The sequence below is a fragment of the Pteronotus mesoamericanus genome, unplaced genomic scaffold, assembly GCF_021234165.1.
Source record: "Pteronotus mesoamericanus isolate MK-2021 breed Mesoamerican mustached bat unplaced genomic scaffold, CSHL_Meso_final scaffold_99, whole genome shotgun sequence".
Classification (NCBI taxonomy): Eukaryota; Metazoa; Chordata; class Mammalia; order Chiroptera; family Mormoopidae; genus Pteronotus; species Pteronotus mesoamericanus.
This window is the reverse complement of record NW_026555330.1, coordinates 5,315,482-5,342,412: the sequence shown is the minus strand read 5'-3', so window position 1 is coordinate 5,342,412 and position 26,931 is coordinate 5,315,482. Positions and strand designations below refer to the sequence as shown.

At 40.8% G+C, this 26,931-nt stretch overlaps 1 protein-coding gene across 2 annotated transcripts in view; it reads left to right on the top strand.

Annotated features, from left to right (window-relative positions):
* Nucleotides 1-26,931, top strand: part of MAGI3 (membrane associated guanylate kinase, WW and PDZ domain containing 3) — a 174,503-nt gene that overhangs the window by 80,303 nt on the left and 67,269 nt on the right. For both annotated transcript variants that reach the window (XM_054564976.1, XM_054564977.1), the window contains exon 2: nucleotides 22,377-22,493. In XM_054564976.1, coding sequence (XP_054420951.1) covers nucleotides 22,377-22,493 — 117 coding nt within the window. The remainder of the gene's footprint in view (nucleotides 1-22,376; nucleotides 22,494-26,931) is intronic.

Genomic DNA, 26,931 nt, shown 5'->3' with positions numbered 1-26,931 from the left:
GGAGCGCTGTAACTTGAGAGACAGATCTACCATAATTATTATAGCTTTGGAAGATGTTAAATTCATGCCTGTTTTATTATGTGATAGCTGCTTTCTATCGTTTGAAATACAGACACGGTCGATTCAGACTTGAATGCTTCAAGCATATTAAGTTTTGGATCTCATGTGATTTGTTATACAGAAATTAAAAATTCCGTGTTACAAAATGATCATAACATGAATGAATTTCTTGAGACCTTATTTTTCTCAACTCTTCTTGTGTGAATAAGTTTCATAAATGGGTAAGTTCAGCAAGCATTTGGGTGCCTACTGTGCACCTGTCTGAGTTTTAGCCCTAGGGATGTGGCCTTGAACCAGGCGTGCGACTGCCCTGAAAAAGCCCATGTTCTAGCAAAGGCGATGGAAATACAAACAAATGCGTGTCTATAAATTAACACAGGCAATGTCATTTTGTTTATTAAATTGTATTTTATAAGAGGTGTTAAAATATATTTCCTTACGTTACTATGTATGTGTCTGTATATTCTGTGGACACTACTCTGTAATCTTAAGGCTTTTATGTTTTTGAATTTATGTAGTGTCTTGTTCTGGTTTCTGGGTTTTTGTGCTAGAGAAGGAAGGGCGTGTTTAATTATTTAGTTCTTGGCTCCGCTAAAACACTGTTCTTCTGGAGCCTACTTAGGCTCCGCCTGCTTACAACCTCCACAAACATTTTAGTAACTGGCTTTAAGAAAAGCTTTACATTCAGTGCTAACCTTAACTTTCAGTACCGGTAGTAACCATATTTCGATTTTATACAAGATTTTATGTAAAAAGGAATGATCATCATTCTCTGTTTCAGCCTGTTCTTTTACTCCCACCTCTAGTCCTGAATTGCCAAGTTATTAAGCATGTTTCCTTTCTTTCATGTCTTCACTCCCCTTTTCGATTTGACCACCTTCACATAATTTGTCTTCTAGTCTGTAGTCCTCTGAGATGGTTGTCCCATTCTGTCATGTAACTCGATGTCATGCTCACAGCTGTACAGAACACAAGCGGGGAAAGCGGGGAGCCTGGCTGTGGATCTGGGCCTTGACCCCCTCCTCTTCCCCTTCACTTTAAATTCCTGTGGGCCCGTCTGTGCGTCTCTTGGTCGATTGTACATTTCTTTATAATCACGAGAGTGCTTGTCTTCACTTCTTTTCTCTTAGAGGCTGTTATTGTATTTTTACCGCAATTATATAACTAATTGTGTGACTTAGAGTAAGTTACTTAGCCTCTCAATGCCTCAGGCTGCCCATCTGTAAAATGGGTATAATAATGATAAGTACTGTAGAAAGACTCACAGGGACCTTGTGAGGAGTGAGGATAGAAATATCCTAGAACAGTAGTGTCCAGCCTGTATTAATCACTCGTTAAATAGCTGTTTCTCTCCAACTTTTCTTTAAGTTCAAACCTACCAAAATGAGAAGAGGGGAGTCAATGGGTATCCATATACTCTTTGTTTAGACAAATTTTAACCTATGCCAACTTTGCTTTGTGGTTCACTTGTGTGTATGTTTTGTTTTTTTAAAGTAAACTACTTGTAAGTCAGTTGCACGTGTTATATACTCATGACACTTCATGGTGTATCTGTCTCCTGAGAATAAGGACCTTTTCCTCTATAACCACAATACCATTTTCACACTTAAGAAATGTAAGGATGCGGCAACATTATTTAATATGGAGGCTATGTTCAGATTTCCCCAAATTTTCCAAAAATGTCCTTTATTGCCTTTTTTTGTTTTTTTCTATTTTTTAAAAGTCTAAGATCCAAACAAGAATCACATTTGCTTCACTTGTCCTGAGTCTTCAGTCTGTTAATTTAGACCAGTCTCCTTGCTTTTTTTTTTTTTTTTTTACTTCTTTTCTCTTCATGACATTGACATTTTGAAGAGTCTAGGATGCTTTGTAAAATATTCTTTTGAAAACTGCATATAGAGATTAAAAGATAGCAGACTTCATTAAGCTATATTTTTTCACTATAGTTTTCACTTAACTATTCTAGTTCAAAGTTGGGAGAAGATAAATGAATAATGGTGATAATTTGAGTAATGTGGGAGATCATTAAAAGCAAAATAAATGTTTTGAGTAGAATATTTTAGAAGATAAGAGTTATTAGATTTATAATGAAAAAATATGATTGGACTAAGAAGGTTCTATTATTTAATAAAGGCTTTAAGTGATTCTGTTGCATTTTATTAATTCTTCAGTATTTGAGTTCTTGCTGCAGTGTCCAAGTTCTCCTAATGCTTGTAACCCAGCGATTGAAACAGACAACTAAGGAGGTGGTTGAAGGACAGTGTGATAAGGTATGTAGGTTTGATAAGGGGATTACAGGGTCCAAAGGAATTAACTAAGAGAGGCAGATAACTTAGAATTGGAAGATGAGGAGCCTTGGAAAAGATGAAATCCATGTGCAGACATGAATGTGGGTATAAAGAGTGTGTAAGAAATAGCCAGGGGTTGGAGGAAGAGTGTTCCAGAGAGAAAAATCATCACATGCAAGGCCCAGGAAGAAAAACTCACAAAACCAAATCAACGGACTCCAATGCTATTCTTAGTTCAGTTGGGAGCCGCTCAAGGTTACATACAAAAGCAGAGGTGTGATGGAACCCGATTTCCCCCGCAGGGAAGTTGCCGGGGCTCAGTCAGTTATTTCATTGGAGGGTGCTCTACGCTGTGAGCCCGCGTTCTCAGGTAAAGAACTTTCCCTTTTCAGCTGAGATAAACAAGTTCTCCCCAAAAAGCAGAATGAATGCTTAACATTTTACTGTTAATGAGAAGTTTTGAGATTAGGGAGTTTAATAGGCCTTCCCCTCAGTTGATCACAGATGAGTTCCTTTATTTCTCTCTCTTTTTAGAGTATCATCGACTCCTGGATTTTTATTCCGTTGGTTGTAATCTGTTACAGTTGTTCTTTTTGATGCTCACATTCTCTCAAATACTGGTGAGGACCTCTGAAAGCTGGCTCCGGTGCCCCTTTGACAGCCCTTCCTTAGTTTTCCCTTTGTTTTCTAGAAAAATGCAGTGATCGAGGCCAGCCTGCATGCTCCCTGCCCCAGATCTGGAACCAGCCATTTCTCCGAGGAGCCCTGGCTCCTCTTAATGGAGAAGGGTATTTAGAAAGCAAGATCTGAGCATTAGAGGCGTTCATTGCTCCTGGGATGTCATTAGCTTTAGTGCTTATAATTAGGATGTCTAGATATATTTTTTAATAATTATGTTTATATATGCATATGTATTTTTTAAATCATGGCTTCTTGTTGATACCTATGCAAATTTAACACAATTCTAATATTGTATCTTTTGTCTTTCACTGAACATTTTGTTTCCTAATCACAGTTGCATAATTACCTCTTTTATTCTTCAGTACAAATAAAATACATTCCTCCTCTATATGATAAAACTATTTTAAATAATAGCCATAAAATATGATAGAAACAAAATATAAACATTAAGTGTTTTCTTTTATTGAACATTGGAATATATAATCATGCTAATAAACATGTATTATAAAAATAAAAGTCATGATAGAAAATGTTTACTAAAATATCTCCACCAGAAAATTCATCTTAGGTTTCTATTTTATTTGGTTAAAAAAACAAAATTCCTGAATTTTTTTAATGCAAAATTGAAAGGTCACTGAATGATTGTGAACGTTGATGCTATTTGATCCACAAGTTATAATCAGATGTTCGAAGGAACATGACACTTTTGGTTTCTTGTAGTCGTGTACGAACAGCATCTTTTGTTGTCTCTCCAGGCAGTCTTCAAAATTTGATTTTTTCCTATGTAAATATCGATTTCCTTATGTTTTATTGTTGTATAGTTAATGACCTTGACCAGTTTCCGTGCACTGTTCTTTAAATAACTGTTTTTAAAACTTTGCATTGTACTGTTATTCATTGTTCAAGGCTGATTCCGGCTGTCTGCAAATATTTTTTTTGAGTCTGATTAACTCATCTAAAACTTCCTACCAGGAAATATAAAGATAACCTAGAAAAGAGAAATAGCGCACAGCTGTCATTGTTTGTTTGGACTCTATTGTTTAAGCGGAGGGGATCACGAGGGCCAGAGGCACATTGTGCTCCCGCGGAACCTGAACCGTCCCAGATCACTGCCGGCCTCTGAAATGAACGTGTCGCGCCGCGTTCGTGGATATCGGGGGCCACGCGGGGAATTCCACACATTCAGTTCCATACACAATTTAATGTTTAAGAAATAGGTGACAAAAATGCCTAATTTGAAGCTTACCTCCATGTTATTAAAACTCAACAACAGCGTGACAAGTATTTAGAGCTTATAATAAAAAAGTTTTTCCAGGGAGTATTTTATTGCTGACTTTTTAAGGGTTGCTGGCACTGGATGATAAGAAGCAGTTCAACCACTAGTTTTACTTGTAAATTCCCTGTGGAATTTCCCCCTTATGTGGGCCCACGGCTGTTCCGCTCCCCGACCCCGTGCGGGCCGGGTAAGCTGGGGCAGCGGCCACGGCGGACAGCGCGCCCCCTTCTGAACCGCCTTGCCAGGGCCGCGGAATGTCCCGCCAGGCTGCTGGCCGAGGAATGGCATCTCAGCGCTGTTTTAATTAAGCGTGTATCTGATTATGATGGAAGTGAATATGTTCTCATTCGCTGAAAGGCCATTGCATTTCTTTTCCTGTGAACCGTGTAGTCATTTATTTCGCCTTCCCCTCCCCCGACCCCCCCTTAATGGCTTTCCCTGCCGTCTCTTTTCAACTTTTAAAAGAAGAGTTCTAGGCCCTGGCCCGGTATCTCTGTTAGTTAGCATGTCATCCTCATACGCCAAGGCCGTGGGTCCAATACCTGGTCTGGGATGAATGGGTAACAAATGGAGCAACAAATCCACGTCTGTCTCTCTCTTCCTCTCTCTCACTCCCCTCCCCTGGCCCTCTCCCCCCCCCCCCAAAAAAATTAATAAATTAAAAAACTTTTTTAAAGGAAAGTTCCATATTTAAATTGTGTTGGGGAAATAAAAAGCAGGGCATCACCTTTGACTAAATTGATATTGCTTATGGGGAGCCTTAATCCATAACTGATGTTAACAGAAATCCCTGTTTCCCCTTTGTAGGGGGCTGGTACGTGCTCACAGGTATTGGGGCCACATTGAGAAACTGAAACAGCCCCGTTTGTATGAACCTGGTCAACTCATGACTGTAAAGCAATACTTCTCAGATTAGACACTGTAGTCTTATCTCTTCATACATTTGGAATCCCTCATAAAATGTCTTTGTAGTTGGAATTCTGTGCCAAAATTTTTAAACCACTGCCATAAAGAGTTCTTATTTTAAATTTTATAATACACCATTCTTCACTGACAGATACATAATTATGAGCCAGACAATTAGAAATCATTAACAAATAAAATCAGCTAAATTGGTTTCTTCACTGAATAGGTAATTTAATTAAAATAGTTATCATATACATAGAGCCTTCCTGCTTAATGATTATTCATACTTTGAGAATTGGTATATTTCATTTTTATAGAGTCGACTGTGAATCTTTTTGTATCTCAGTTTCTCATTAAATTTTTATATTATAAATGTACATAGCATCCCAGAAACAGAACTGAACATTAAACTTTATTTCCATGTCTGCAAATTCCTCTTCAGTCACTGCTAATGTATACATGTCTTTGCCTTTTATAGTTACAAACAAGTATACCTACCTGTTTGTGTTTGGGTTTTTTCCTAGTTTTGTTTTGTTTTTAATTGTAAAAATGGCCACAACGTTTAAGACAAGTTTAGACAAGGGCACAGTCATCCATGACCTTATCAATACCAACTATTTCATTTTTTTTGCCAATTTGGTTTACTTTGTTTTTTAAGATCTCATCTGAAGCTATCACATTGACTCTTTAAAAGCTCCTGATGACTAAGAATACTTTTCTTTTCAATGGTATTTTCTGTGACGTGTTAGTACCTCTGTTAAGGATACTGTCATAATCAAGAGCAGCCCAAGAGGACTTGATTTTAATTTTAGATTTAAAATTTAACAAAGTAAGTGAAGTTTACTGAGGTTAATATACCAATCATTATTTTTTGAGAGTTTAGAAACATTAATTCCAACAGAGTGTGTTATCAAAGTGCCTCATAACGTCAGTTACAAGGTGACATAATTATATAATAATGAAGGTGTATGTTTTTGAGGAACCGAAAAGAACTGATGTTAGTCTTGAACTTACCACAGTGTTTTCCCAGCCTAATTGTCATCTATTTATATCTCTTTATGAAGCAGTCATTTTGGACTCTCCACCATGAAAAATAAGATAGCTTGTGTACGGTGCTCACCTCCTGTATCTGTTGGTCTTGTTACCTTGCCTCTGTCTCTTTATTTCTTTCTCATGTGTCACCTGCTTATTTTTTTTATAATGGTAACAATAGTGTAATGTAAGATTTGCCTACAACAGCGCTAAATTATAAGGTTTTCTTTTAGTTTCAGTCACAGAGTTCTGGATTATTCCTGTCCTTGCTCTCTGAAGAAAAGGTAGATGAAAAAAATTTTAACCCACCACTACCACCCCAGATGTAAAAGACTTTTCATTGCCAAGCAAATGAGTACAGATACATCTTTCTCTGTGGAGTTATCTTAATCTCAGTTTTGATTCTGTAAATAATATTTATTTTTTCTTTTGGAAATCTTAGAGACTCAAAACCAAAAAAAAAAAAAAAAAAGAGAGAAGAAGAAGAATTTAAATGTGTCCTTGTGGTACTGTTTTCCTTTTTTCTTGAAACATAGTGAGCCTTTCCATTTCCAATCCCATTTCTTTAAAATTCTTCCAGTTTCTTCAGCTGCGCTCCTTGTTTATTGATTGTTTAGTTCATTCTCTTTTCTCCTGCAGGGACTCCTATAATTTGAAGTTTAAATTAGAGCGCTCTGCAAAGCTGTGAGCATTTACTTCATGTCTCGACTAATTTCTTCTCTTCAGCGCATGTTTCTTGAGTCGACTTTCACCAAGCCAATTTTCTGCGGCCTTGATTCTTCTGTTCCCGCCTCTGCCAGTGTTAATTTGTTTGTGGCTAAATCCGTTCTCTGCTGGTCTTAATGCCCTTTGACTGTTTCCCCGTCTCTGGAGTCCACATTGTTGCCAGAACGATCCATCTAAATAAAACACAAGTCTGGCTGTGCCTTTCCCCCGGTAAAATTTTTAGTGACTTCACCAGAGGGGAACGGTCTAACCCCTGAGTGTCCTAAGCAAAGCCTGCTGTCACCTGAGCCTCCTGCCTCTCCCCAGCCTTACAGTCCACGGCCTCTGTGCGTTTCAGTCCCACACATGCTCCTCCCCGCCCCCTCTTGGACCACAGCACCATATAGTGGCCTTTGGTTCAAGGTACGCCACATCCTGAAGGAGAGCGCTCCAAATTTACAATATTATCCCTAAACTGGGACTCCAGACGAGCCTCTAGCAGACTGTTTCTTCGATCCTCCTGGGCCAGCAGTTTCCACTGATGGGGTAACTGTCGTGGGCTACGGGAGGGCTCAAGGAAGAGCTCGCTGGCCACGCACTGACATTTTTCTTCTGTCCAAGGTTCTTAACTAGGCAGTTCCCACTGATGGGGCAACAGGCAAGTGCCCCCATGCCATCCTCCCCACCCACACTCCCAGCCTAGGCCACCTGGCTTCCCCACCAGACACACGTCGTTCCTGTCTCTTGGCCACAACCTCTCGTGCGCCTTGTACATGCTTCTGAACTGGCTTTTGTAGTTACTTGTTTATACTTGTCTATGACACCATGGTACCAGGGCGGGTACTACACTATGATTTTTACAGCCTCCACACCAGCTCGGTGCTTGGCGTTTTGTTTCTTCACCCTCCTGTCTTTTGATATTATTTACTTTAAAGAAGAGGCTGACCACTATTGTATGATCTTTCCTTTTTTTTCTTTTTTCTTTGAAAAGGGAAATATTTTTTCTGGAGTCAGATCAGTTGTTTTTCTTCAGCCTGAGTTTTCCTGTATGTAATTTATTAGACTTTAAGATACGGTCTTACAGTTGCTTGTCCTAAGTCACAATATAGAGCTCAGTGCCTGGGTCAGGGATCAGGAACCAGTTCTGGGCGCGACCTGTTAGAGGCCCAATCACTCTTCATTTCGGTGATCAGATTGCAGGCTAAGGGGGACAGGTGAGGTCTCCAGCCGATTGCTGGGCCTCCAGCCTGGGGTGGTGCCCAACCTCGACAGCATGTTCCTGGCCATGTGGCACTGACACCCAAAAGCCAGCTGTGCGCAGCCAGGGTGGGCTTCCGCTTCCGCTTCCGCTTTTATTGTTCACCTCCAAGGTTATATTGCCCTTTAATTTTTCAACACTTGCAAAAAAGGAAAAAACAAAACAAAACTCTCTAGATTTCTAAAAAACAGTATTTGCATATATACATGTAAGAAGTGTGTGCCTATTTCATAAGTGGCACTTTGCATATGCAATTGTGAAGTAAGACCCCAAGGAATAATTACTAAATCTTCTCATTTTATTTGCTTCCCTCCCCACCCCCCTTTCTTATCAATTGTGTCAGATTATCTTTTGAAACATTTGTTGGTTCAAGCTAATGACAGTACTTTGTGCATGTGTTTTTTCAAAGTAAAAATAATATATAGATCATTCTGTTACCCGAGATTTTGCAAGGTTCAAAAAATATAAGGCAACTTCTTCTAAGGATAGTGTTCAGTATTGAAAAACTCCTCATATAGGTGGGATATACAGTGAAGCTTCTTCTCTACCAGCACAACTGATCTAAATCCTCTCTCACCTGGACAGTGGGGTCTCACCTTTGAACTACATGCCCCGTAGCTAGTCTTGATCTCTCCCCTGTATATTCACACAGAGTCACCCTCTGAACGCCTGTCTAATGTTGCTACTTTTTTGCTCACTGTTATTTCCTTCCTAGTTACCTGGGTAGCCCTTGGCTCTTACGATTAGCACATGAACTGTCCAGCTCAAGGTATAGGCAGACAGCCTCTGTTCTATGCAGATGTCTGCGTGGGTAGGGGCTGGGTAGGGAGCCAGAGCCAAGGACAGATGCTTTTGGGGAGCTGTGTCACTACTTCTCTTTGAATTTTTCTGTCTCCTTTCCTAGGAGTTGGGAGCAGCAGCTCATACACCTTTTGTTTTGTAGATCAACATTATTCCCCTCTTCAAGTCACTCCTCTGGCAGCTCTGAAGTAGTTTTGCCTACTGGCATTACACCTCCTAGTTAAGAACCTTGGACAGAAGAACAATGTCAGTTCTGGCCAGCGAGCTCTTCCTTGAGCCCGCCTGTAGCCCACGACAGCTAGGCCTTCAGTGGGGCCCTTCGGAGTGTTTGCTACTCAGAGTCTGCAAAGTGCAGTGTGCTCAATATTCTCCACATTGCTTTCATATACTTTGGAGTTGATATTTGAATGGACAAAGATTAACTTTTTTCCTTCTCTTTTATTATTTCTCCTCATGTTGCTCTGTGTTGGAGAGGGACCCTTTGAAAAAGGGACTTATATTGCCATGATGCCCAGAAGACTCCTGGTTCTTGAACCTAAATCCAGGAACGTCAGCCTGGATAAGGTCCTTTGGTATCCTTGATGTGGTTCTTACAGTACGGTTTCTTAGTTCTGACTAATTGACATTGGAATTGATAGAAATTCCCGTTGTCTTTGGAATAGATGTATTTCTTGTAGGGATACAGATTTCTTTCTCTCTTTATCTTTTCTTTTTTGGTTAAAATCCTTTGATTTTCTGACACTTTCATTGATGTTGATATATTTCAGAAGGTCCTGATTCATGGAGCCTTATGGTTGGGGGGAGGGTCTTTAGTGGTGGAATCTGAACAGGCGGACATGCATAGAAGTGGTCATTTATCCCCCAAAATATTTCTTTAGAAACTTTGACATTTTTATAGCCATGTTTTATAAAGATAATTAAAAATTCTTTTAAAATATGTTCCTGATGAAACATAGAGATTAGAAACGAAATATGGGAAATACTTTGTTTAACAAATGTCGACTCTCTCTGGAGTCACATACTTTTTAATATATAATATAGTTTTTAGGACCTTTCTCACCTATGTGAGAAAAATTTAATGAATTAGTATAAATTCCTAACTTAAAAAGCTGTCAGAGAAAAAGAAGCTATGAAATTGCTTCTTCAAAGGGTTGATTACATCAGCCTGAACCCAGAGGCCGACATTGTTTACCAAGTGATGTATCTCAGAACACAATCGGAATCTTCTGATTGTCATTTTTTTTTCCCCAGTGAGACTTCTAATCAAGCAATCCGTCTTCCCTTTCAACTACCGCCTTATCTCTGTAATGCAACATTGCTGACATCTTCCACCTCCAGCCTTGGACACTGTGGAAGCACATATTTTGATTTGCAAAGATTACCAAACCCAGTTACTCTGTTTTCAGGGGAAATGATGGGCCCAATAGATGGCTTTGTACCCCCTCGTCAAAAGGTTAAAGCATTAATACTTTGATTCAGATATCGGTGCGCCAACTGGGCACTGGTGATGTGGCATTACGACAGTGTGCTAAGGATTCCTGATCTGAGCGTCTCAAGGAAAAAATCATAAATGGCCTCAGGTTAGCACTTTAAAAATAAAAGTAATGTTTTCCTTTAAGTAGTAAATCTACATGATCGCATCAAATAAAACTTCCAAAAGGAAAGGACCCACTTTTGATGATTTAGTCCTTATTTTTCCCACTCTTTTCTGCTAGGAAGGTTCATCTTTGTTCTTCCTAATATGTGGCTTTTTAAGGGAAAACTGTGGTGATTTTGTTGTGTCTTTTCTAGAATGATGATTTTCATCCTAATTTTAATCCTCCTCCTTTCCCTCCCTGTGTTTATCAGTTGAGAGTTTCAGTTCAAAGTAAAATGGTTGCGACCCTGGCCAGGTGGCTCAGTTGCTTTGAGCGTTGTCCCAGACACCGAAAAGGTTTCAGATTTGATTCCAGGTCAAGGCACATGCCTAGGTTGAGGGTTTGATTCCCGGTATGGAAAGCAACCAATCGACATTTCTCTCTCACCCTTGCTCTTTCTCTAAAAGTCAAAAAACATATCCTCAGGTGAGAATTTAAAAAAAAAGAATTAAAAAAAAGTAAAATGGTTGTGGTTTAACCTAGGTATTATGAGAGTAATATTTATTAAAACCAAATGATTGGAGAAAAACCAACACACATAGTCTTAGCTTTCACATAGACTTGGTTATAAGGATTGATTATGTCAGGCTTTCTTCCCCACTGATAATCTTTGAAGAGCACAGCTTTTGAAAATACAGTTTCTAGTTTTTCAAAGTTTTTTCTCTTATTATAGTAATAGATTTTTCAATGTAGAGAATTTGAAAATAGTAAACCATGAAAATTTTTAAAGAAAAAAGTTTTTAACAATCACTCAATAATTATACCCTGCAATAATATTTTAGATATTATTAAGTATTTAAGAATGAGTTCATTCTATGTGCATCCCTTACATATTTTTACTTGCATATCCTCAGATATGTTTTAATTTAGGATTACACTGAATATTCTATTTTGTGACCCTTTTTCATTTAAAATACATCACGAGCTTTTGACCACATTGTTATAGTCAAAGCATTACTTTTAATGGCCTGCTGATTAAAAGAATTTTTGTGTCTTTGAGGATTAAAGTGCAAGTATTTTCCTGAGATGAATCCTATTAAAAAAACCCTATCATTAGAGTAGTTGTGTTTTAAGAGCAGTGTTTATTCAGCCTGGTGCTAGGCAGTTTGGGCGATTCGGAGATGAACGAAATGTAGCTCCTGATCTCGCCCTGGCCTGAGACCCCAGGGAGGGAGGCTGGCCAGGAGCTGGGCCGTGCTTGGGCCTTCAGCTCTGGCAGGGTTCGCATGCACACAGCGCGGCGGAGCGCTCGGTAGAGGAGACATGGAACTGAAACCAGAGGGGAAAGAGTTGGGTGCGGAGGTTGGAAGGGTGCGCAGGGCACCTGCAGGGCTCAGGGGCTGCTTCAGAAGTAGAGCATGAGTATGTATGACAGCGTTTCCCTCTGGAGCACCAACTCTTTCTTTGTAACTCAGATCCCTGACCGTGAGTCAGAGTTTTTGTTGTTGTCTTTTTTTTTTTTTTTTTTAGAGAAATGACTGTTATTTGCAAATACATTGTACACACAAATGGTTGCTTTATATACACAAATAAAAACCATAAAAACATTTTTTAAAAGTATACAGCATGATTATGGGTTTTATTTTCCCATGATTTGAATATAATGGAGCAATTTCAATGCTGCATTAATATTGAACATGTAATAGGCAGACTTAGGCTTTTAGGAATGGATGTATTTAGTTTGGTGCAGTTCATGGATTTTTCCAATATATAGGAAAAAACCAAAGAGTTCTTTCTTCAACTGTACTCCCAGCTCTTTCTATTGTAAATACATTAAAAATAAAAATAATAAGCAAAGAAGGGAGGGAAGGAAGGAAGGAAATAAAGGAGGGAGGGGTAAAAAAAAAACCTTTCCAGGGCGTGCAGGGCAAGAACCAGGTATGCAGTTGTAGCCTTGACCTTAAACTGCCAGTGATGAGGGCCCAGGGCGGGGGATCAATCTGACCAGCGGAGAAGGGACACTTCCTTTTTACCATGTGCTATTGTCGTAATTTACAATGTAGAGAGATTGTGACCTCTGATGGAGAAAAACAAATGCTGTGTGCTCTCCTTTCAATGTGGAATTTTAAAAAGCTGGACCTGTAGAAATAGAGAATAGATTGGTGGTTGCCAGGGATTGGAGGTGGGGGAAACAGAGAGATGTTAGTCAAAGGGCACAAACTTCCAGCTATAAAGATGGCTAAGTTCCGGGGATCTAATGTACAGCATGGTGACTATGGTAACAACACTGCATTATTCTCTTGAAAGTTGTGAGGGATCTAGATCTTAAATGTTATCACCATGGGCACAACAAATGGGGATGGAGGTGTAAACCAACCTGTTGTGGTAATCATTTTACTATATATATATATATATATATATATATATATATATATATATATATATATGCATGTGCGCATACTTAGCAAATCATCACATTGTACACCTTAAACCTACATACGGTATGTATGTCAGTAGGATCTCAATGAAGCTGGAGAGGAAGAGAAAAATGAACGCGCCCTCCACTGACAGCAGGCTGTCCCCCAGCTGGTGAGGTGGCAGCAGTATTTTGCAGAAGACAGCAACCTCACTTGATTGCTTTAGTCTGAGTTTCTTCAAATTAATTCGGAAGAGCACTAAAAGATGACCAGGTTTCAAAAGTGAAATGGCTCACACATTTCCAGAGTATTTAATGCTTTTCCAATTTGAGACTGTGCAAGCATTATATAAATTAGTTTTAAAATTCATTAAGTTCATGACTGGAGACTATTATGCTAAGTGAATAAGCTGGTCAATGAAAGACAAAAACCGTATGATCTCACTTGTAAGTGGAATCTAATGAACAAAATAAACTCATGACCAAAATAGAACCAGAGGCATAGAAGCATGGGACAGACTGGCAGCTGTAAAGGGGGGTGGCGGGGCCGGGGACTAGCTGAAAAAAGGGGAAGGGATCAGTCAAAGAACATATATGTGTGACCCATGAACATGAACAGCGGGTGGGACTTGCCTGAGGAGGGGCAAAGGGGAAAAAATTCATTACGTTCCTGCTTGCCTGTAACGAGAGTGGCGTACTTAAAGGCTGTTGTAGACACGTGTCTTGTAAATTTATAGAGTCAGTTATGCTCTTTCAGACATAACTGAAATAATGAAATGGCATTTGAATACAAATACAGAATATAGAGGTGGCCAATAAGAACATATCCATAGTTGTAGTTTATCGCAAGCATGAAGGGCCTTGGTGTCAGACTTGAGTTAGTTGGTGGTCTTTTAAATTTTTAAGTTTTTAAAATTTTTATTGATTTTAGAGAGAGAGGAACATGAATCTGTTGTTCCACTTATTCATTCATCCATTGGCCGAGTCTCGTATGTGCCCTGACTACAGGATTGAACCCACGACCTTGGTGTATCAGGACAACACTCTAACCAACTGATCTACCCCGCCAGGGCAGTTGATATTCTTTTAAATTATTACAAGGTTCTTGCTCAACCCACTCATTGCTGGATCTTATCCCAGTTGTGTGAACTCCTCCTCACTTTCTAAGAACCAGCTATACTGGATTTCTCTCACTTCCTGTAAGCACTGTGTTCTTTCCCACCTCAGTTAAGTACCTTTGCGGGTCCTGCTCCCTCTACTTCCCGCCCCCTTTATTCCCCCTCCCAGGCTCCTGTTTATCCTGTAGGATACAGCTCCAGTGTAACTGACTCAGTGACATCCTCCCAGACTTCTCAGGCTGAGATCTAGATTATAGATTTGCACAGTGCTCTAGACTTCTCTTTCATAATGCTCCGGTGTTTGAAATTTCTACTTTAATGTTCGTCTTTCCTGCAAGGCTTCAAGTCCAATTAGGGGCAGTCTCATCCACTTCTTTACCCCCAAGTGCCTACTACCAAAGACTCTGTAAATATTTGTTTGCACAGTAGATGCAACTGCGTCATGGAAGGGCAGGTTCTTATGAAAGAGCTCTTAAAAGCTTGTGGTCGTATAAGCTTATGCAAGAGAAGAAATTCATCAAAAGATGTGGATGGATGCATGGATGCATGGATGCATGGACGGATGCATGCATGGACAGATGGGTGGGCCAGGCAGTCTAGCCCAGTGCTCACAGTAGAACTTCTGCAGGCAGGCAGACTGGCTTCAGAGTCCAGGTCTGCTACTTCTAGTGATGTAACCTCAGCCAAGTTACTTAACGTCTCTCTACCTCAGCTCCTTATCTGTAAAATGAAAATAACAGCACCTGCCCCAAAGGTTTTCAAGAGTGAAAACATATAGCATATAATATATGTATGGAGTGATAATGAGAATTATAAAACAACAGTCCTAGGCACTGGCGTTCTCTTTCTAGTTCCCAGGCTCTGCTCAATTCTATATCTTCCCCCCAGAAAAAGCAGAAGGGTTTTTCACCCCCTGTGCTGGACTTGTTATCTCCAATGGAGCTAGAAGACAATAGATTTGGATGATTAATTTTGCCTTATTTTATATTTCAGGAGAGCTAGAGACCACTTGTGAATACATTTAAAAATATTAATAAAGAATAACTGGCCAGTATGACTTGGTTGGTTGGAGCATCATTCTGTGATGGCTAGGTTGCTAGTTCAATTCCCAGTCAAGGGTGCATACGTGGGTGTTGGGTTTGATCCTGGGTCAGGGCACCAATCCAGTTTGGGTACCCATCCCTGGTCTGGGCGAGTATGGGAGACAAGTGAGGGATGCTTTCTCTCCCCCATCGATGTTTCTTTCCCTTCCTCTCTCTCTAAAAACAATGAAAAAAAGTCCTCGGGTGAGGATAAAAAACATCAATAAAGAACAGATTTGAGGAATTGACATATAAACTATAAAATTTATTTTTAAAGATTTAGCGAGCTTGTGGCTTCAGTGAAGAATTTAGCATTTTGACAAAGTCAAAATGAAGTCAATTTCATTGTTTAAGAAACATCACGTAAGATAGAGTTGTAGGTAGACCAGCAATTTTTAACCTCTCTCATCTCGTGGCACACATGAACTATTAAAACTCTGCAGCATACCAGAAAGTAAATTTTTTGTTGATCTGACAAAAAATAGGTATAATTTTGATTGATTTACAAAAAAATTATAGTAATTATCTATCCTTTTTGCCCCAAAGTGACTTAAAACAAAAGGGTGCAAGGGATTCTTGGATTCAGATTCCAAGAATCAACCAATCAGATGCAACCTTATTATGTGATGTGACCAATAAAATACAACTGTATTATATGACTTACGTATTTATGGTTCAAGATAGGGCATTCACACCAGATGGCTATTGTTGTGTTGGTTGTCATTTTTTAAAATTTTGACAGTCTGAGGGAAAAAAGGTCAGTGCCCCAACTAAATAGTCAGGTTTTGCATGTTTTAAAAATTCTTGCCACACACCAGTTGAAAAATCCTTGCGATAGACTGTTAAACAGTACTGTAGCAATAAAGCAAGTATTCTAAAATTTCATGTATTTGAGGATGAAGAGGGCCAAATGAACAATTAAAAATACAAAATTAAGTTGATTTACTTGTTTTGTGTACTAGATACTGGGACTTAATCTGCAAAACAAACCGTGGTGTTGGCACTCAAATAACAAACTTTTGTTTGACAGCTGTATAAGATATTTTTAATAACCTTTGTGTCATAGAATATATTTTACTATGAAGCATGTAGGTACTACTTATGTTGAAAAGTTTTGTCCAAGGATCCTTTATGATGGACTACAGTTTGATTTATTTTGGTTTAGGGACCCCCTGCTTTGAGCCAAGGAGTGAGTTTGGAGCTACACTTAACATGTATCGCTTTCACCAATTCATGGAGCTTTCTCTTACTACTGAGGGGCTCAGGAAATGGAGGAAATAACAAAACACACTGTTCTCCTGAGTCTGGGTCAGCTGGGAAAGGACTAGTTAGCAACATCGGCTGTGTTGAGCTAGTTAGATGAAGAGCTTATCGGGCAGTCACTAAGGCATCTGTGAGTCGTGGAGGGGGAGAGAACGGAGGCATGGTTACCTTCATGTTTGGCCTGAGGAAAACAGATTTTTTAAAAGTTTATAGCATCTGCAGGTGTGGTTCAAGACTAGAGATTTCTAAAAAAAAAGCTACATGGGCCCTGGCCAGGTAGCTCTGTTAGTTAGAGCATCAGCCCAGTATGCCAAGGTTACGGGTTCAATCCTTGGTCAGGACACATATAAGAATCAACCAGTGAATGCATAAATAAGTGGGACAACATAGTGATGTCTCCCTTTTCTCTCTCTCTCTTTTTCTTCTCTATCTCTTCCCCCCTCCTTCTTTTCTTCCTCTTCTTTCCCCCCTCTTCTTTCCCCCTACCTTTCTCCTTTCCTCTCTTGCTCTCTAAAATCAATAAATTTTTTTTAACTTACATGATGAAATTCTTAGCGTGAACAGAATTCTCTGAGCAGCTCAGGTTTTGTAAAAGATGTATATGATTGCCTTGGCTGGTGTGGCTCAGTGGATTGCGTGCCATTCTGCTTACCAAAGGGTTGCAAGTTCAATTCCCAGTCAGGGCACATGCCTGGGTTGCAGGCCAGGTCCCCAGTTGGGGGCGAGTGAGAGGCATCCACACATTAATGTTTCCCTCTCTCCCTCTCTCTCTGAAAATAAATAAAATCTGTTTTAAAAAAAGATGTGTATGATTGACAGATGGAAGGAGACATAATCACATTTCTACAGTGCTAAGTAAACTGTAAGAAATAAACATTTAAGAGTTTTCTTTTCTATAGTCCAGAGCTCAGAAGGAGCTACAATACTTCAGAGAGCTTTCAAAGTTGTGTCTGGAGAGAGAGTAACAAGAAGGAAGCAGTCGGTGTTGTTAATGTCAGCTGATTATGGGCTGAAATCAGGTAGCACGCATGGAAATAGCAGTAAGCAATGTGACTGGCAATACAGTTGATTAGACCATTCTTACTGGCTTCCCTAATCTCAAACTAGCAGACTCCCTTTTCCAACAATAAAGGTAAAACAACTCCAAACAAGAGAAATTGAATTTTAAAAAGATTAGGACATAATAAGAGTATCATCCACTTTAAATGAGTTTAAGTTTTTAGGACTCAACTGCATAGCTTCACAGGAGTTAAAGGGACTCTCAGCTACTATCTCAGGGTTGTTATCAATACTCTTTGTGAGATCGTGGAGAAGGTGGGAAGTACCAGGAGAATGAAGGGAAACAAAGGCCCCGGTTTCCAAAAAGACATAAAATTGTGAAAACTCAAGTCCACTTCTCTAACTTTGTTTGTTTATTTTTTAATTACAGCTTATATTCAGTATTATTTTGTATTAGTTTCGGGTATGTAGCGTAGTGGTTAGACAGTCATATACGTTACAAAGTGTCCCCCCTGAAATTTCCAGCGCCCACCTGGCACCGCACATAGTTACTGCAGTATCATTGAGTACCTCCCCCAGGCTGCGCTTCGCAGCCGTGTGACTGGTCTGTAACTACCAGTCTGTTCTTCTCAATCCCTTCGCCTTTTTCACCCCGTCCCCATCCCCTCTGGTAGCCTCCAGCCCACGCTCTGTGTCTGTGAATCTGTTTCAGTTTTGTTTATTTCGCTCTTTAGATTCCAAAAATAAGTGAAATCATGCGGTATTTATCTTTCTCTGCTCTTCCCTAACATTAAACTGTGGCAAAATTTGAAGTGATTATCTTTTTAAAACCCAGTGTTGTAGATGTTTAGAAAAGAATGGGGTGATCACCGTGAGTCAATGTGAATTTGTAAGAGTAAGACATGCCAAACAGACCTCGGTTTTTTCCTTTTTTTGGTTTTATAATTACTGGATTAGAGAATAGTAAAGACATGTCATATCTTGACTTTAACAAGTGTTTGGCAAAAAGCTCTGACTGTCTTGAAGGAAAAGAGAATGACGCGTTGGCATGTGGACTGATTTACAGTTGCTCGAATAGCCACACCTATGCCGGCAGGCCACGGGGTCACCGGAATGTTAGCAATCAGTGACTCCGCACATGGACTCCTCAGAGAGAACGGGTGGTGAATGGTAATGAGCGTACACTCAGAGTGTGGATCGGTAGCTATGAGTCTTTTTGACTAAAGATTTATATATGGAAACGTGATCCCTGCCAAACTGTCTTTGTTTCCATTCCTCTGGTTCTGTTTCGCTTGTCTCTCTGTTTTGTTCATTAGGTTGACGGGGACAGGAGGGGAGGGGAGAAGAGGATAAGGGAGGAAAGCAGCAGAAGGACCTAGTTAAGGAACAGGCATAAATGACCCACAGACATGGACACTGGTGTGGGGATTGACTGTGGGAGCCCAGCGGGGTGAGGGGGCAGGTGGGCAGGGCAGGGGAGAGCAGTGGGGGGAACCGGGACAGCCCCCGTGACGGAACAATGACCATGTAAATAAAGGAGGGAGGGAGGGAGGGAGGGAAAGAAAGAAAAGAAAGGAAGGAAGAAAGGAAGAAAAAGAGACAGAGAAAGGAAAGAGAAAGGAAAGAAACTTAGGTGCCTGGATTTATTTATATCATTGAAATTTCAGTTATAGACCTTTCCCCGCCTGAACTGTAGTTATAAAGATATATAGATTTATTTTTAAGTTTCATAAATCAACTAGACTTATAAATCACTTAGAAGTCAAGGAATAATCTCAACACTGAAAGCAAAGGCAGACTGGGTGAGAGCACTGTTCTGAGGAATCTTTTTTTCCTATTATTCTTTAAAACAACATCTGCATTAACCCCAGGTGGGTAGGTAGATGTGTTTCATACCCTTGAAATATCTAGTTTCTGTGAAACTCTCCTGAAACAAAAGGCAGTCGTATGCACAGCCTGGTAACAGAGGTGACTCCTCAGTGACTGGGAGCCAGTGCTCCCGTTGGCCCTCTAGAATTTTAGTCATCTGCCTGTGCATGGTGTTTGTGCCTAAAAACGCCCTAATGTCCTATCAAAGAGGGACCAATAACATTCTGTTCCCTTATGAAAATTCCTCTGGTTTCCTGAGGCAAGGAAGTCCATGATGATTGCTGTAGCTAATACAGTTTATTATTAATTATTAATCTTAAAAAATGCCAGCCCATACACTTTGCCAACCTTTTGTAATTGACTCTTCATTGGTATTTGTAATATTTTGTCTCCAACCTCAGGAAAGCATGATAATGTTTTCCGAATAGTTGCACATTTTAAATAGGACATCACATTGATGAGCTCGTCCCTCCCCCTTTTCTTTGCAACCGCTCGCCCCAGTGTTGCATCCAGAAACCCAGCAGAAGCCGAAGGTGAAGACGAGAGTGCGGGTTTCCAGCCCTGGCATTTCTGTGTTCTCCTGTGAACCCAGCTCTTTCTGCGGTGGCCGGCCTCTCCTGCCTCTCCGGCTGAGCCCCTCGTAGGCCCGCGAAGCAGGATCGGAGTTGTTTTAACTTCAATTCCTCTCAAAAGGCCCCCCTCGTGCTTTGTGATACATGATTTTTATCGTGACTTCGACTTTAATTAAATCCGATTTAATGGCTGTTATTTTTAGAGATTAAAATGCAATCTGGTTTCTTAGCACTTTAGAGTTACCTGTGTGAGACATGTAACATAGTAAAACGTCAAATTAAAAAACATAAAAAGAAAATCTTAAATTAAAAAATGGTGAATCACATTGTCTTCTTTAATTATGCAGGTATTACCTTTTATCCAAATTAAACTGGTTCCTGAAAATATGTTGGATAGCAGATTTTTAGATATGGGAGCCTATATAATACTCTCTTAAATGTGGAAAAAATGGTGTATTTTCTGTCTATTCAAAAACCCTAAGCAACCTTCCACAAATATCACTAAAACATTTTTAAGCATCGATTTAACAATCTGCCATTGTTTTTGTATGACATTTTTTTACACAGCATTTGAAAAACTCCCTTGTCTAATTTTTAAAATATGTAATAAACCCATTATTGGGTATATTTTTGTTCAGTAAGCCATGAGACTATACAGTATAGATTATGAATTAGGGTTTTCTTCTACATGGCAACAAACAAGTACTATAATATAAATAAAAAGTGAAATAATATGATTCCACTCAGATAGGACCGTGGTGGTTGGTGTGGCCCTTCCATGCCTGGCTGAAGCAGCTGGTGGGATTCGGGAAGCTTCTGTGTTCTCCCTGTAAAGATCTTTCTGTTTTTCTTCCTTCCTCATGAAAGTTCCCCAGCTTCCTCAGTGCCTGTTGTTGGCAAAACCAGGACTTTCTGGTTTGTGTGCGTTGGCTTAGGATCCGAATATTATCTCCAACTTTAGAAGGACTCTGATTCCTGCTTATAGTAACACCCTCTCATATGGGTTATGTTTATTTATAAACACATGTGAGAAAAGACCCAAAGAGGGGATTAGAAATGTTATATTATGGAATAATAGTTAAAAGGATGAACTGATTTTGTAGTAACCTTTGGATTCATCTAACCTCGTCATACTATGCTGTTCAAATAAAACAAAGAGTGCATTTTAATCAACTGGTTATTTCTTGTTCAGTAAGAGTATCTATGTTGTCTTAGCATTGCTCTTTTCTGATTATCTGAAGTCTTGTCTACTGAACCATGTTTGGATTGCTTTTGGGATTCATTTTAAGTTCAACCCTTACTACAAATTCACTGCTATCAGATTTCTTCACTCCTCTATTCTTCTCCTCGATATTTCCTGGAGACCTGCCCCCCAATCTTCCTCTTATCTCCCATTTCCCCTCAAAATAAGAAAAGACTCTTTCACTCTTATTTTATTCGCATTGTATCGAGGAGTCAAATAAGTGGAAAGAAAATGCCTATTAATTTAGTGATAGACAGAAGGCACGGCGTTAGGGCCCATTTGGCCTTTTCAGAGACCCGGAAGCTGGTCAGCATGGCTGGAGCGTATTTGAGAGGGGGGAAGAGTGGACGAGTTTGGGTCAGAAGAGGCCAGAGCTGGAAGTTTAGGTTTTATTCCAAGTGCAACAAGAAGCCATTGGGTGGCACTCAACAGAGTAGTGCTTATCTGGTTTATATTCTAAATTTCACTCTGGCTTCTGTAAGAATAGTGGGAACAGGAAGGAAGCAAGGATGGATGCAGGGAGACCAACGAGGAGGCCGTTGGAGAATCCCCGATGAGAAACGTGGGTGGTGGCAATGGAGATGGAGAGAGTGGACAGTGTGGGAAGGGTTTGGAGGGAGAAGTGACTGAAGCTGCTAACGGGTTGCACTTGGAGGACAGAACTCAAGGGGAACTCAAGGATGACTTCCAGCTTTGGGATCTGTCTAGCCGGTTGGTGCTTCTACTGTTGCTATTTTCTAAGACAGGGAAAACCAGGGGAGAGGAAAGCATGGGGAGAGGATGGAATTAAGAAGTGTGGCTGTCTGAAATTTGAGGTGCTTACTTGATATCCAAATATATCTGTCATGTATGTGAACAAGTCTGATGAGTTGGAAGCTTGGTGGAGATAGGTCAAGGATAGAGACATGGTAAGAATTTGGAAGATGTCAGTATATAGATAGTATTTAAAGCATTGGGACCGAATGAAATTACCTTGTGTGCTTGTCATTTTCTCTGATGTACACCATCTCCCTCCCCTACCTTGCAGAATCACACCCCGTTACATGTATGTGTTTTAATTATAGTGTCTAATAATTTGGTGTTAGTTACCTTGTTTTCAGTAAAATATTCTGATTTCTTTTTATTGCTTATTTTCTTTTTATTGTTTAAGGGCATTTGATCACTAGCATCTATATTTAACTGGAGATCTAACAGTTAATGTGTTTTGTCTTATGTTGTTTTCTTTCGTAGGCAAAGTCATTAATAAAGATTTGCGACATTACCTGAGCCTCCAGTTTCAGAAAGGATCAATTGACCACAAACTGCAACAAGTGATCAGAGATAATCTCTACTTGAGAACCATTCCATGTAAGTAGGAGATGGGCTAAAAGAAATGAGGCCAACATATCCTTATGTAACCAATCAAACATCTAGAAATAATTCAGTGGAGTATCTCATATGAAATTGTGGAGACTAAGTTGGAGCACCAGAAGGCAACAAAAGGAGGATAAGGAGAAAATTTTCAGAAGACTTTCAGGGGGATTGTTTTTCAAAGTAAAACAACCAGAAGATTCTATATTACGGCTTTTTAAAAAGTCACTAGACTTTAAGAATGTAAGGCTATCTACGTGTATGTTGCTAATAGATTTTATTGTTATAAATCAACTTCTACAGCCTCTGCAGTAAAAAGCCTTGCTCTCAATGCCTTGTGCACTGAGACAGTTTTGGATTAATTATTAGGAGATTACTAATTTTAAAGTCTGCCCTTTCCCCAGAGGAAGAAAGGAAGAAAAATGCAGTGCCTTCGTTTTGATGATCCATTTTGAAATTTTACGTTGATGTTGGTATTTCTGTTCCTGTCTTAATGGTTTTCATAGGACCTCGTTGGTATTGTAATGGTGTTTTGTTTTATTAAAAGAAAAAACACAGAGCAAGAAATCATGCATGCTTAAGTGTTAGCTTTAGTTAGTGCAGGTCTGGGGAAGAATGAAAAGCAGTAAACAATGAGGGCATAAGAGGACATTCTGGTTTGTTTTCCTTTTCAGTGTATTTAACTCCTTGCGGATACCAGCTCGTAGAGTGGCTCTGAAGCTCTTGATTTCTTTTTCTTGTTATTTCATTTTACACAATGTCCACTCCATTACCAAGCTTTTCTAATTATGCTTCTTAAATTGCTAACCCTCTACACTGGCAAAGCCCCTCCCCGTTTCTTGCTTAGACTTAAAAAAAGGAAATAGCATTATGTAGTGGCAAGGAGCTAGATAAAACTGAGCTCAGAATCCTGATTCTATCATCTTCCTAGGTGCCTCACTTGGGCGAGTTCCTTAATCTTCCTGAGCCTCAGAATCTCCGTGTCTAAAATGAGATCATCAAGACTCACCTCATACAGTTGTTACTAGAATTAAAGTAAGAAGATGAATGTAAGCCAGTTGGCCTAGAGTAGTGACTCAAGTAGTGTCTGTCCCCTTCCCCTCTTCTAATGGCGTCCCCTGCCTCCCATGTCACCTTGGTCTAGTCTGTCTAGAGTCTTCAATATGGTGTGAAATAGTTTGTGTGTTGTTTTTAAACCTGACTTCTTATCTACGATTGCCTCCTATAAGTCGACCTTGTCAGGTTTCCACAGGGGAATGCCTGTGCCCTTTTCTGTGCATTTGCCTGATAAACTTTGCCCATCTTTTTATTCTTTAACTTTCTGCATCTCTTTGTTTTGGGAATAGTGTTGGACTTAGTCACCAATGTGGCACTTTCTCTCTATTTCTTGGTAGATCAATATCCTTAGTCTGTTTTGTCATGTCTTTTCATTTTACCCAGGGGTCAAAGAGGGAACAATGCCGCTTGCTCAGCCCTTGCCCTGTGTCCAGTCACTTCCCCCACTTCCGGTGTGCCGCAGGCGCCCCTCTAGCTACTGCCCTGGTGGTGGTTCCCGGAGTGGGTGGGTTTGCTTTAGTTCTGGGACCATGGGGGCCCTTTAAACAGACTCTCTTGAGAGACTGGCAGTTTCTTCTACCGCCCCAGCCCCCACTGGTTTTTACAGCCAGAAATTGTGAGCCTCCAATATCCCAGGGCTGGAACCCTGGGCTGCGGGTCTGGCCCGGGGCTGGGATTGCTTGCTCCCCAGGTGTCCCTGCTGGTTTTTATCCACCTCACACGTATGTGGGACTACCCGTTCTGCTGGCTGCCGCTGCTGCCTTGCTGCCTCACCGCCTGGCCGCTGCCACACTGTGTACTCTCCACCCCAGCTGCCTGTCTCTGCCCCTCCTACCTGTCTGGGTGAATATTTTTTCTTTAAATCCTTAGTTGTCAGATTTCTATGCAGTTTTATTTTCTGGTAGTTCTGCCTGGTTTTTGTTTTGAGGTTAATTTTGCTCCTTCTTTTGGTCGTTTGAGGAGGTGAAGCGTGTCTACCTACGCCTCCATCTTGGCCGGAAGTCTCATTGTACTTTCATACACTGTCCTCATTCTCACCGTCTTTTTGATACTTGAACCATGTCTATACTGGCAAAGCAAACAGCCATTGAATACTACACTGCCCCCGTGTAGTCATCCTTCTTGATTCCATGGGTAATTTAATCTAACTGCCAACCTGATATTGTTGTTTCCTCGGTGATGGTGGTTGTCTAATGCTTGTTCTCCACTAGGCTTTCTAGGAAGGGCTCACAGGATCACCACAAGAGTTTGCCTGTGGTTTTCATACTTTAAAGTTTAGACGGCTATGAAATCTTGGGCTCACATTTTCTTTTCTTGCCTATCTTAATTCTATTAATCAATTATCTAATTGTCTTCTGCGGTAAAGCATTGCTCTTAAAAAGTCTGAAATAATCTGATTTTCATTCCCTTACAAGGAACTTGGTGTTTTGCCTACGTGATGCGTCTCAGGGTGGCATTTCTAGTTTCTTAGCTCTAGAGCTCTCTCCTTCCTTGTTAAAACAGTTAATAAAAATGTGTGTGTGCTTTCTGCTGCCCTCTGCCACTTTTCCTGGGATCTTGTTTTAATTTATTTCTACTGGCCTAGTTTTGCAGTTTCTCTGCAGTGTGAGGTTTTGCCTGGAAAGGAGTTACAACTTCTTTGGTTTTAATCCATACGGTCTAAACAGCTGCAGCCGTTAAGATCCTAACAGGATCTCTTCACTTACTAATTGAAGTGTCCGCAACCCCATCTGGTCTCGGAGTATTATTCTTTACTGGAAGATACCAGATCTTCTTGGAGAAAATTCTCATTTCAGTCCGGGGGCAAGGGAAATATTGTACAAGCTGGGTTTGGAACATCTAATTGTACCAGAAAGTATGTAAATGCTTAAAAAATTATGGCGACATATCGGAAGGATTTAAAACAAGCCACCTAGAGGTTTTCCACTGACAAAAATCTGAGGCAATTAGAGCAACAAAATTAATGAAAAAGAGAAAGAACACTACAGTTGTCAGATGTTACGCCATAGACGGAACGTGACTACGGTCCCTAAGAGAAGAGGAAACCACACACACCTTTCTGCCTGGATGCACTGTCTGGGCCACGGCCTGGGGAGGCAGAGTCCGGGCAGAGCACAGCGGACTCTTGAGTTGAGGGGGCAGAAGCCTGAGGTCAAGATGTCTGAGGTGTCAGGGATTGACAGGACAGGGTGACCTAGAAGAGAGAGCTCAAGCCATCTGCATAAGTGCTCCCAGTGCCCCTTGAGTCAGTAGCTGAATGCAAAGCTGAGGCTGTCGCGTGGGGACTCCACGTGGCCAGGCAGAGAACGCTGGGAGCTTAGCAGTCGCTGGAGCTTGTGCAGGGCCGGGAGACACCGGAGGTCTGACCGGCCTGAGTGGGGGACCTCGCGAGGCTCACACCTCACCTAGTGGGGCTAAAATCACCTAGACCGAGCTCCTTCGGACATGTTTCCGCAAAGCTTAATGAAGCAAGCCCCAGAGGATCAAGCGAATATGCATGTAACTTGACTGCAAAAAGAAACAAAGGAAGTTTTCAGTGTCTTTTTCTGTTTTTGTTTTTTGCTTCTGCCTGCGGAAAGACACTTGGTTCTGCAGTGCACCAGAGGCTGGCTTTGCGGTGTCCCTGTGGGGGGCTTCCCAGCAGCGAATTCAGCAACACCTTCCTAGGTGGCTCCGAGTTTAACAGTATCCGTTCCTCACAGCTTCCTGACGTGCTCCGTGGGCACCCCAGCAGGCTTGCCACATTTCAGCATCTCCCCTGCCAGTGGGTTTCCAGTGGGTTTCTGGCAAGTGCACCCGGGTCCCCATTGGTTTTCTAGTAAGTTAAGAACACCTCCCAGCCCGCCCTTCCCTGCACCACCACCGCCACAGGGAGCTGGCTGGTGGATTTCATCGGCACTCTCCCTGCCTGCCAGCCTCCTCCCGCGGCCTGGGGACCACCTCTGTACCCAGGCCACCACCACACCTTCTCTAGCGAGGTCTGACCCTGGACGCGGAGTGTCTCTTCCATTTCCTCCTAGTAAATTCCTTGGAAATAGCTGATAATTCTTTATATTGAGCTGTCCTTGGTCAAGCTGCCATGTGGTTTCTCTCTCCTGCTTGGACTCTGGCCGATGCAGAATTGGTGCTGGCGGTGGTCCCAGGACACAGACCCTGCAAGACGAAGTTTTAGAATTGGTTTTGGTTGTGTTCTTGGGCTTAGGACAATGCCAGGTTCCTTCCAGTGGGAAGTAGGGTGTTTGTAATTCATGACAAGAAGTGGCATCATCGCAGTTTAATGGCAGTGTAATTTGTGCTTGATTGTGATTAAAGTGCCAGCTGAACCAAGTACCTTGGGACCCAAAACGACTGGGGCACGTGACCGTTGTGGCAATAATGG